General features: G+C 41.3%; 1 protein-coding gene across 2 annotated transcripts; it reads left to right on the top strand.

The window, feature by feature from the left end:
• The first annotated feature begins 501 nt into the window (after positions 1–501).
• On the top strand, positions 502–10609 carry WDR74 (WD repeat domain 74). Of its 2 annotated transcripts, none has more exons than XM_042439544.1 (11): positions 502–620; positions 2871–2980; positions 3590–3711; positions 3888–3951; positions 5321–5464; positions 5591–5692; positions 7117–7217; positions 7416–7471; positions 8661–8803; positions 9577–9633; positions 9814–10609. In XM_042439544.1, the coding sequence occupies exons 1-11, from the start codon at positions 554–556 to the stop codon at positions 10015–10017; spliced, it is 1170 nt and encodes a 389-aa protein (XP_042295478.1). In that variant the 5' UTR covers positions 502–553; the 3' UTR covers positions 10018–10609. The 2 variants fall into 2 exon arrangements, with proteins under 2 accessions (XP_042295478.1, XP_042295477.1); XM_042439543.1 differs by having other exon boundaries at positions 3882–3951.
• The last annotated feature ends 1756 nt before the right edge of the window (positions 10610–12365 follow it).

Here is a 12365-nt window from a genome sequence, read left to right as displayed (position 1 = left end):
TCCAGAGCAACTCTATGGTCAACTTGAACCAAAAGGCGCACTGAAGAGGATGCTAGAGAGGATGCTCCACTCGGCCTTTGTAGCTCCTCCAGCACAACTCTGTGGTCAACTTGAACCCAAAAGTCGCACTGAAGTAGGAATGTGTAGCTTCTCCAGTGCAACTCTATGGTCAATGTCTGAGTCTGACAAAGGTTGGCCACAGAGTTGCCCTGGAGGACCTAGAGATTCCTAGAGAGGTCTCTCAGGTAAAAACACAGTGTTTTGTTATTTGCTGTTTCTGCACATTCACTTGTGTGTGTCCCTAATCCCAGCGAATATAGAGGGACGAGAGTAGTCTAGCCAATTTAGAAAGGCCCTTCATTTGCTGAGGCGAAAAGCTTGGGGGAAGAATATGAGGGGGACACCGCTTGTGCCGGGCTGGCCAATCAGGCGTCGCGCCCGCGCTCCGGCTGGCCAATGAAAAGCTGCGCCTCGGCTGGCCAATCAGGCCGTGCCTGCGTTCTGACTAGCCAATCAGAGGCGGCGCTGCGGTGTCCCGCTCTAAAGCGCATTAATGGCGTCTCCTGCTGCAGCGCTGGGCAGCCATGTGTGGCTGGGCGCCGAAACGGGCCTCCTGAAAGGTAATGGCGGAGGGAGGGAGGGAGGGACGGACGCAGCAATGGGGCCTGGCTAAGCTCTTTGCTGGGGATGAGGGGCTTTGGAGTCTCAACAGGTTTGAATGCAAGGAGGGCCGGGACCAGAAGGACCCAAGAAGGCCCCGCTAAATATAGGCCCTTTAAGGAAAAAGGGGGAGGACAGGACCAAATGTAATGCTCAGAGACACTAGTATAGATATGAATTCGTCCTTCTTAGGTCAGAAACACACTGCAGAAATCATCCAGTTTGAGACCGCTTTAACTGCCCCTGCGCAGTGCCAGGGAATCCTGGGAATTGTAGTCTCAAGTGGCATCTGAGTCCTCTGACAGAGAAGGTTCAATATCCCACAAAACTGCAGTTCCCAGAGTACTCTAGCATTGAGCCAGGGATATTAAAGTGATCTCAAACTGGATTATTTCTGCTGTGTCTTTTGGTCCTTTGTCGTGCTCAAAATGGAGGGCGCTTTTGGAATTCCTCCTAGACTACTTTGCGTCGAGGGACCAGGGCTGGGGATAATAATAATAATGATGATGAAATGCTATTTCTATGCCACCTCTCCCATGGGATCAAGGCAGCTTACAACAATGAGAGAATACATACAGTGTAAAATGATCCCACAACCCCCTCCCTCCCTCCCTCCCAAACAACATCACAGTCGTACTTGCATGACAACAATGAAATATAATTTTTCACCATTAAGACAACAAGAGACAGGAGAACAGGCATCTTGGGATACTCTGGAAAAAGATATTGCTTTCTTAATGTTACTCCTACTCCTGTAAAAACCTCTTACTCCTGTTCCCCAGCCCAGTTTTTTGGGTGTACAACATAATAACAGGAGTAAGGAGTGACAAATATATGTTGCTACTCCTTATTCCTACTCCTACTCTTGTAAAAACTTGTTATTCCCTTACTCATGCTCCCCAGCCCTGGAAGAGACTACTGACAAAATCCATTCAGCGCTGCCTTCATAAACACTCAGCTAATAACCTAATTCTGTCGATTTAGGAAGAGAACACACTGCAGGGACAATCTGGCGTGAGACCGCTTTAACCACCCTGAGTCAGTGCTAGGAAATCCTGGGGATTGTAGTATATTGTGGCACCAGAGTTCTCTCTGAAGGCTCAATGTCTCCTCAAACTCCACTTCCTAGGATTCCCTAGCATTGAGCCTGGGCAGTTCAAGCGGTCTCAAACCGGATTATTTCTGCAGTGTGTTTTGGACCTTAGTTCTCAGGATTGTGCACAAAAGTGGGAAGTGGGAATATTTATTTATTTACTGTATTTGTACCCCAGCTTACAGATAGGTAAATTAGATATTTCCCTGCCCTCAGGCTTACAATCTAAAAAAGACATGGCACAAAGGAGAAGGGAATGGTGGTGAGGAAGGGGGAAAATCCAGCAGTTCCTCTCTCCCTCGGAGGCCTGGACCATGGCAGATGGACTGGAAGGAAGGCTGTCCATAATTTAGGCCAGACCTGATGGGGCTGGCCAGTCTGCCTCTCCCTTTGAGGATGATGGCATGGAGGGAGGGTACATCTCTTACTTATTGGACACTTACTCTTATTGGAAACTGTCAGTATCAAAGAGGATGGAAGACCATGAACTATATAATTAGTGCCTACCGTAAATACTTGAGTATAAGTTGACATCATATAAGTCAAGGGAAGGTTTTGGGGCCAAAATTATGGATTTTGATAGGACCTGTGGATAAGTCAAGGCTAAAACTTAGGGGCTTAACAAAGGAATGATAGTTAAGTGGAAACCATGAAGCACTATGAGGAGAGACTTAAGTAGCTGGGTATGTTTAGTGTGGAGAAGAGAAGGTTAAGAGGTGATATGATGATAGCCCTGTTTAAATATTTGAAGGGGTGTCATATTGAGGAGGGAGAAAGCATTTTTTCTGCAGCTCCAGACAATAGGACCCAGAGCAATGGGTTCAATCTGTAGGAAAATAGATTCCACCCCAACAGTAGGAATGGTTTTTTTAGTATTTTAATTAGCTTTAATCTGTCTTCTTGTAGCTTGCTAAATTGCTTAACATGTTTTAGCCTCTTTTTGCTTACATCGTTTTAAACATATTATGTTTCATTTTATTGTAAGATGTCTGTGAGCTGTAGACATTGGATGATATATAAATATTTTAACAAATAAATTAATAAGTAATGCCGTTTCTCTCTTTTGCCCCCATTCCCTTGCAGATTAGTTTACTTTCTTTACTCTTTCTTGTTTTAGGAGTCAACCTACAAAAGAAGAAGGCCACAAACTATAAGTTGGGAGATGCATCCGTCAGTCGCCATGAAGCTGTCACTGCAATGTGTTGGGGAGATCTGTATGAATCTGAGGTGAGGCGTTCACCCCCCCTCTGAATGGAACAAAGTTTGGGAAGAGAGGTTGCTGGAAAAAGAGAGATTGAAATGGCAAAACGCATGATCATGGAAGGTGTAGGGGGAATAAGATTTCTGTCCTAAGCACACAGTTCATAAATATAGCACCAAAATAAATTAGAAGGTTTAGTCTGTAATGACTGGCAGTGAGTCTGTAAGATTTCAGATAGGAATTTTCCCTACCCTTCCTGGAAATCCTAGGGATTGAACACCTTTTGCTTGCCACTCATATGCTCCGCTACTGAACTGTGCCCCTTTCTAAGGGGTAAGCCTGCTTCTACATGCCTGTGTTACATCACGGAGTTTAACAGTCCAGTACAATGATGATTAATGGGCAATTTAGTTTTTGGAAGTTTCTTAGACTATCTGCCCCAGTATTGTCTTTTCTAGCTTCCATACCTGAGGTAGTTTTACCAAGAGACACCATAATTTGAATCTGTTAAGCTATGTGTGTGCTTTACCATTATTACATCCCCTCCCTAAAACAGGATAACCAGAGTAATGTCAGCAATCCTTTGTAATTCCCGATCTTTGCTTCCTCCTTTTCTTTTGTTTGTCTCTTCACAGATATTAGTGGGATGCCTTGATGGATCGGTTAGACTGTTCAGTATTGAGAAGGGCAGGTTTATCGAGACACAAAACTGTCAAGGGGGCGAAGGAGCATTTTGTGGCTTGTGTGTGCTTGACAGGTAAGGACTAATCCCTTTAGGCTTACTTAAGCATGAAAAGGGCAGCTCTCCCAAGAATGTGGAGGCCCTTAACCATCCCCTTATTCCTGTCATTTTATCTGAATATCCTTGGTGTTTATGACTTGACTAATGTCCTTCCAACCTTCTTCTTTCCACTGTCCATGATTCAACTGCAGCTCCCTTGTCACCTGTGTAGAGTCTGGATTGCTAAAAGTCTGGCGAGATGTCTCCTCAGAAAATGTGAGTTTCTTCTTCTGTGTGCAGTCACAGACAGAAATATAAGAAGAGTCAAAAAAGGAAACATGGGTGGCAAGAGAAAGGAATAGCAGCAGTGTTTGAATAGCCCTTTGGCAAGCCTACTAAGGGCAACATCTATGTGTGGATGGGTGCATAGGGATTGTTAAAGAGAGCGTATTGAAGGCAATGGTGACAATATATTTTTCTGGGTTGGGGGAATGCTGTGGTGGCACCAAGGAAAATGATTTTCCTTTCTTAATAATAATGTTAAATTTCTTTACAATAATTGGTACAACAGGTACTGTAAGATAAAGCCTTCAAAATGTATCAAAGACCATCATGTGTTAAAAGATCTCAATTGAAGACATATTTTGGAATGAAATCTCTGGTGCTAAAACATGACCTGTCCACTGAGCAAAGAGGAGAAGAAACACCAAGAGGCAATTCAGACTCTTGGAATGAGCTAGACAATCTGATCAAACAGTTTGGGCAAGAATGGAATGAAACAGTTTCTTGTAGTTTTTTGGGCTATGTGGCCATGTTCTAGAAGAGTTTATTCCTGAAGCTTCGCCAGCATCTTTGACTGGCATCTTCTTTCTCTGAACATGGCCACGTAGCCCGAAAAAACCCAAAAAAACTATGGATGCTGGCCATGAAAACCTTCGACTTCACAAACAATTACTCCGTTTAATCTCAGAGCGAATTGGTTGATGGTAAAATTGACTAGCTTGGCAGAAACTGTTTATCGTGTAATGAAAATGAAATTTTGATACTGGAAAGCTTTGAAAAGTTTACTGTATCGTAGATATCCAAACCTTGCTCAAGGCTTAGAGCTGCATTTGGAAACTGTTTGGGAACTTCAGCAGGTTCAAAATGCAGCAGCCAGAATGCTGACCAGGGCCAGTTATAGGGAGCATAAGGACTTTTGTTGAAGCAGCTTCACTGGCTACCATTTCACTTCTGGCACAATTCAAAATGCTGGTCATGCCCTATATGGCTTAAGTCTAGACTATCTGAAAGACTGTACCTTCCTATATGAATCTGCAAGAATTCTAACATCCACAGGGGAAGGCTTTCTCAATTCTGCCACCATCTCAGGCTCACTTCATACTCTCTGGAACCTACTCTCAGAGGAGTTTAGGCTGGCCTCTTCCCTTTTTTCCTTTCACCTGTACGCAAACAGGTTTTTCTTCTAACAGGTTTTTAATATATAGTCATTGTTAGGGAGGCTTTTATATGGAGTGTGAGTTCTACTGTAATTGCCTGATTATTAGAACAGAAGCCTAAAAGGTCTGTATGTTGAATGTTCTGTCCATCAGAGTATGCATGCATTTGTATACCTCTGCCATTCCAAATATCTCTTGCATGGCAGGTTGAGATTCAGGTAGGCTCTGGTGTCTGTCGCATGCGCCAGAATCCTGAACATCCTCATCATGTGGCGACAGGTGGGAAAGAGAACTGTCTGAAGGTGTGGGACCTATGCCAACCGCAGGAGCCCATTTTCAAAGCAAAAAACGTGAGTGGACTGTGTTCAGTCATAGCATATTGTCTCCTGCATCTGTAGAGGGATGTAGAGACTTTGTGTTTACTGTCAGAAGAGCACTTACTCTGCATTGATACTTCTTGTACTCTTTTGTCACAGGTACGAAATGATTGGCTTGATCTGAGAGTACCTGTCTGGGAAAAGGACATGCAGTTCCTACCTGGATCAGAGAAAATTGTTACCTGCACAGGTCACCACCAGGTAGAAGCTGGGGAACATTTACAACCATTAGATAATGCTTAGGTCCTTCTTGAAGCCATTTATGGTGCCTTGCAAAAGTATCCCTCCCTCAACTTTTCCACATTTTGTTGTATTGATGTGAATTTAATATGCACTATTACTATTTGATGTACACAAGATAGTTAATACTGTGAAGGTGCAAAATATCTTATACAAAAGTTGAGTAAACAATAAAAATCTGGCACTTGTAAGTTGCATAAGTATTAACTCATTTTGCTGTGACACACCTAAATAAGCTCTTGTGCAACCCATTGCATCCAGAAGCTGCATAGATATATTGATATTGTCCATCTGTGTGCAAATCCAGTACTACCTGTTTTCAGATTAAATGTACTTTTTCCTGGAAAGCCCCAGAGTTTGTTAGAGAGTACACCGGAATTGACCGCATTGTCATGATCAAGTTGCTATCAAATGAAGTCCAGGATAGAATTGTGCAAAATCAAAATTAAGGTGGGGATAACAACAACAGCAACAACAAACAACCCTCAAAGAATGCTTGTAGTGATAGTAAAGTTTTTATTACAAAATGGAAAGAATATGCTCCAGTCATAGCACTGGCATAAGAAAGTTGTCCACCAAAACTCAATGACTGGATAAGGAGGGCATTAGTCAGAAAAGCAATACAGAAGCTGAAGTGCTCCTTTAGTGAGATTTGCAGCTGAGACTGGAGAAAATATCCATGGGATGACTATCACTTAATGCATGGATTTATGAAAGAGTGACCAGAAGTCAGCCATAGCTGAAACAAACCTGTATCAGAGTCCATTGAGAGTTTGCAGAAAGGTATATGGGAGCTCATTAGGCTCCTTTCCTAATAGTCTTCAAGCAAGTGAATTAAAATTGTCTTACTTTAGAAGGTATTTCGGAGACAGTATATACTCAATTTCTCCTATGTTTTATCTGGCTTTAGGGTGTAGTGCTGCTTTTACTGCTGATGTTTTATAATGTCACTGTTTCTTATATTACTGAGTAGTAGTGTGAGGTCTAATCTGCACTGCAGAAATAGTACAGTTTGATACCACTTTAACTGCCATGGTTCAGTGCTATGGAATTTTGGAATGTGTAGTTTCTTGAGGCACCAGAGCTATCTGACAGAAAAGGCTAAATAGCCTAACAGAACTACCTGTTTCTTGAGTCCCTATATTGGGAGAAAGGTGGGATATAAGAAAATCTTAGAATTGCATGATACTGGGCCATGGCAGTTAAAGCACTGTCAAAATTTACAACTTTTGGATTCCTAACAAAGTCCACCAGAAAATCTCCAGTCAAAATAAAAGTGACTTCTGAGCTTTATGCTGACTTGACTTTCCATTATTTCACCCAGTTGTAGCATTTGGGAGAATTACTCAGTTCAGCTCTTGACTTTTCTGGTCTTTTGTGTTTAGGTCCGGCTCTATGACCCCAGCTGCCCACAGCGCCGGCCTGTGTTGGAGGCTACATTTGGCGAGTACCCACTCACTGCTCTTTCATTGACTCCTGATGCAAAGTGAGTCTCTTTTTCCATCTGCAAACCATCCCTTTTGGGGAATATGGCTATATATTCCCTAAAAATAAGGCCTGCATTCTGTTGTAAAATAGAACATCCCTGTTTTTGTGTGCTTAGAGCAAAGTGCTCTGTGTACCAGTGCAAAATTAAATGACAAATTCTAATTATTCTCTCTCCCCCCTCCATTTTTCTTTGCAGTTCTGCTGTAGTTGGAAGTTCACGAGGGGATGTGGCAGTCATAGACCTTCGGCAGGGTAAGGAAAACAACATAATCTAAGGGGAAATCAAAAAGTGTTGTAGAACTTTGTCGATGACAAAGTGGGTTAAGGTGAAAGGCAGAAGGGAGGGCTGAAGAACCTTTACTAAACATTGTCGTTTTTAGTGGAAAGAGCTTTGAGAAGCATTCAGCTTGGCAGAATTGGTGTGCTTGGTATGCCTTCAGTACTGCAGGATGTGAATATTCATTTATTTGTTTGTCATATTAATGTACAATTAATTCAAGGTTCCCCTCCCTGCTTTATTTTCATAATAGCCATGTGGGGTAGGCTAGAATGGCAGTGACTGTGAGAGTCACTCACTGTGTTGTGTGGCTACCTGAATTCCCAATCCAGTAATTCCACTACATTACACCAATCTCACTATGCAATACTGGCTATCATGTTATTGATGTTTCTCAGTCCTTTTGAATTTGATCTTCCTCCTCAGTTTATTTGCATTCTGTGAACTTTCTGTGTACAACTTAATGTAATACACAGGCTAACTCCACTCCATGAACACAAGACTTCTGTAGATTCATCAAAACTTTATTCAGCAAGCAGAGTAGATGACAGTACTGTACATGGTTGTTCTCAGAACTGAAAAAGTCTTTCATTTATATTTTATACTGTACATAAAATTCAAGCATGGCAGGACCATGTTCCTGACAATTAAGTACCAGCAATTTGGCTACATAGCCAAAGATTCTTGCCATGGGAAAGAATAGGAAGGAGATTAAAGCCTTAATCCATTTCTTTAGCACCAGAAGATGTCATCTCTGAACTTTCCTGAAATCATTCACAGTCAGACACCACTAGGACAAAGGAGTGTCTCTTTCAATGTGGAGAAAACGGTCTTCTAAAATCCATGTGAATGTCATGGAAACCATCCATTCGTTCATATGTCTTGTTGGTAAACAGAGAGCGATTCCTCCAGCTTGGGATCCTTTCTTTTCTGGAATGTTGGATTCTGCATATGGGTCACTTTGCAGGATGAGAATCCCACTTGTTTGCAGTGTACACAAGTCCCATAGTAATTCCATGTAAGCACCGGATATAGTATTAACATAGCTTCAGTTTTGCCTTTGCAACCATGAGAGCTATTAATTTAAGAGTTCTGTACATAAGTAGCACAATGACCGAATACACATCACCCTCATAACCTGGCAGTCATGTCTTCCAATGACAGGGCGGTTGCTGAAGTGCCTGAAGGGTTTTGCTGGGAGCGTCCGTGCCATCCAGTGTCACCCTGTGCTCCCTCTGGTAGCTTCATGTGGGTTGGACCGCTTCCTTCGTGTGCACAACCTCCACCACAAGCGCTTGGAGCATAAGGTGAGCTACAGCCCAAATACAAGTACAAATGAGACCTGCAACAAAATGTTGCTTGCATTGTATTCACATTTCCTTATAGAAGGTTCTTGGCCAGGGTACCTGTTAGCTAGCCATATATCCCTCCAGGGTATTATAAGGTGTAACAAAATCAGAGCATTCCAGTGCCATCCTGGTCTTCTCTTTTTCTTTTCCATCTTCGTCCTTCACTTGACGTAACCAGTAATGTTAATTTAGGCTTATAGAATAGAAACTCAGTTTACAAGGAACCTGATGTTACACTAGGCATTATGATAAAAGAAAAAGGACAATTCCAGCTTTGTGATTATTTTCCCCTGGGGAAATTCTTCCAGAGTTCCCCTCAGTTCAGTCAGCTTTCTGTATCTTCAACAGTAATTTAATGCAATTCTTTGAGTCTTTTTTTCTTCTTCATGAGAACTAGAAAATTTGGGTCCACTGCAGAAATAATCCCATTTGAGGCCGCTTTAACTGCCCTGGCTCAGTGCTAGGGAATTCTGGGTTTTGTGAGACATTTATCCTTCTCTGTCAAAGAGCTCCGGTGCAACAACAAACTACAAATCTCAGGGATCCATAGCATTGAGTCATGGCAGTTAAAGCGGTCTCAAACTAGATTATTTCTGCAGTGTGTTTTGGACCTTGGGTACCTAAAGCAAAGGTTCCTTTTTTATTTATTATTAGCTGATATATTCAGTAGTGCTGTCTGTGCAGTTCATGCCTCCAACCCATTAATGAAAAAATGTGTATATTGTTTATAGGTTTATCTGAAATCCCGATTGAACTGCCTGCTGCTCAATAGCCGGGAGAAATGGGAGGTGAGTTGCAAGTAACAGAGATGAGGTTCTCCTGGGTCTCAGACAGGTTTCTTCCTTGTTCTCTTAGTGGCTTGAGATAGCAAGGGTTCAACTTGCATGGAATGCCTCATCCTTGCATCTCTTCCCTGGTTAGACTATTATTGAACCTAATAGCAAACTGTGCTTCTCCCCTTTCCTCAGGATGAAGCCCTTGACCCTTCTGCTGACCTAGAAAGTGATGTGAAAGAGGAGGAAGATGAAGTCGATGAAATTTGGAACTCCATGGAGGTGGTGGTCGCCAAGCGGAAAGCAGAACCACAGCCATCTTCTGATATGGAGTGCGGTCAGCATCAAAAGTCCAAGGCCCCAAAGAAGCAGAAGAAAATTAAAAAGGTTGACTCTTGATATCAGGAGCAAGAAAGGTGGATGGATGACCTCTGCCTTTTTATTTCAGAGGAGGCAGATGCAAAGCTACTGGAACCTTAACCTGGATTCTTCCTACAGAAGAAGAAGCAAGGAAGGATGCCCAGCTTCCTGCAGGACAGCCTTGTTGTGTGGGAGGGCTTTCATCCACAGAGACTTGAGTTTGGCTCTTAGGCACCACATGGTCCTCTTCCTCCATCATTGAAGCTTTGTACAAGAAGTTGAGGGAAGGAGAGGTGAAATTCTTCATTCTCTTCTCACTTTGACTGCTGTGCAGTTTATCTATTTAATTTTTAAAACATTTCTTTTAGAAAATATGCCACCCCAGAAATAATGCTCAAAGTACAGTAAAGATACAGACTGATTTGAGAGGTTGCTGCATATGGGGAAATTGGTCACTAATATCCCATTTTGCCACTGTGCGGAAAAGCTGATGACTTTCTCTCAGAGATCTCACTAAACTTTCTCTGTGCTGTGAAGAATCAGACTACCAAGCCTTCCTTTGTCTTTATTATAAATTCACTTTAATTCTGTATCCTTCCAATTCTGTTATCATAAAAAACATACAACAATCTTTCTTGGGTTTTTTTTTAAACGTTAAAACAAAGCACCAGAGCCAATAACGTACTGTCAGAGCGTTTAGCACAATTACATAGAATAGAATGACCAAATGGAAATGCCAATGTTAAGTCCATATTAGTCTGTATTTTTCCAAGAGTCATCAGCTAAGGAATCCAGCTGTTCACCTTTCTAATAAATCGCTCCAAATTTTTTAATGAATTTTATCCCTAGCTATTCAGATATTCTGTGAAATTAACCATCTTCCCATAAGCCTGGCCTCTTCTTGTTCTCCTCCTAAGTATATACGGTTCATAGTTTTGTTTTAGTTAGTTAATCATTTAGCACAAGATCCAGAATCCCTTGGAACCAAGAATACACATCTAGGTGATTTGCGTATTTTCACTGTTTCAAAGAGATACTAAAATCTTTCCTGTTAATACACCGCAAAAAGAATTATAGCAGTGGGGTATTTGTCACAGGAAAAAAAACAGATTTGGAAGAGCATATAAAACATTTAAAAATTAAAATATTGCCTACTGCAGATACTAACATTATCAAAGTTGCATACTATGCTTTTAAGGATCCTGTTATATATTTAAGTTCATTTTCTTTATCACTTTTGGGGAGATAAATTTGGTGGCACGCAACATGCTTATAAAAGGTCCCAGGTTCAATCCCTAGTATCTTGAGGGAAAAGTAGGAGAAACCTTCTGTCTGAGATACTAAAGAGCTCTTATTAGTCAAGTGTTAATAATATTGAACCAAGCCAATTGGAAAAGACATTGTCTTTCATTTTCAAACCTTTATTCAGGGATTGAAAACAAAACAAAAAAATGCCAAATGAAAAAGAATAAAGTTTCCTGGCTGGGAAGGACTTGCAAAACTAAAATGCCTGTTCTGCCTACATTTACTTTCTGTAAAAATTAAAATACAGTGAGCTTACAAATTGGCAAACAATATTTGCAGATTACATAAATGGGGACAAATGGACTCTAGAGTATCGCATATGTAATATAAAGAAGTCTAAATTGTTAACTTTGAATATATCAAAATACATGATTCCCTAGAAAAATAATAATGCTTGGGAAGGTAGAAGGCAATAGGAAAAGAGGAAGACATGGTTTCCTTTTGAACGGTAAATTTATTGTTATTTTCTCATGCTGTGAGATTACAAACCAAGGATTTCAGATAAACATGGAAAATCTTACTTTTGGGGGAAATAATGTGCAATGCCTGGTGAGTTTCCTGTTTGTTTTGATAAAAAATAATAATAGTTACATTATGCTACTATGTCATTTTTAATAACATTAATAATTCTTTTTACAAAGGTAATATGGAACCAGAAGTAGTGCACTGTATCAGTTCAAGGCAGATGGCTGTGTATGTAACCCATTGGAATACTATAGTGAACAAGATTTGGATGTTGTCCATTATTGTTGTTGTTGTTTATTTTTACGGCACTGTAAATGTACATCTCTCAGTCCTGGAGTCAAAGGTTGCTGGGTCAAACAGTCCCCCAGCTATCATAAAGGACCCTTAACGTCTTCAGGCTTGGGTCCAAAACACACTGCAGAAATAACCCAGTTTGAGGCCGCTTTAACTGTCATGGCTCCATGCTATGGAAATCTGGGAACTGCAGTTTTGTAAGACGTTTAGCCTCTTCTGCTAGAGCTCTGGTGCCAACACAAACTGCAATTCCCAAGATTATCAGTTAAAGTGGTCTCACACTGGATTACTTCTGCAGTATATTGTGGACCATAGGCTGCCTC

This window comes from Sceloporus undulatus, chromosome 9 (assembly GCF_019175285.1).
Source record: "Sceloporus undulatus isolate JIND9_A2432 ecotype Alabama chromosome 9, SceUnd_v1.1, whole genome shotgun sequence".
NCBI lineage: Eukaryota > Metazoa > Chordata > Lepidosauria > Squamata > Phrynosomatidae > Sceloporus > Sceloporus undulatus.
Note: the sequence above shows the minus strand (reverse complement) of the source record. Positions and strands in the feature narration are given on the sequence as shown.

What these genes read in the sequence shown, in the direction of transcription:
- WDR74 (XM_042439543.1), top strand. Translation starts at nt 554, where the DNA reads ATGGCGTCTCCTGCTGCAGCGCTGGGCAGCCATGTGTGGCTGGGCGCC. An exon ending in GAGATCTGTATGAATCTGAG is followed by an intron (nt 2,981 to 3,589) that starts GTGAGGCGTTCA and finishes GTCTCTTCACAG; the next exon opens with ATATTAGTGGGATGCCTTGA. An exon ending in ATAGCCGGGAGAAATGGGAG is followed by an intron (nt 9,634 to 9,813) that starts GTGAGTTGCAAG and finishes CCCTTTCCTCAG; the next exon opens with GATGAAGCCCTTGACCCTTC.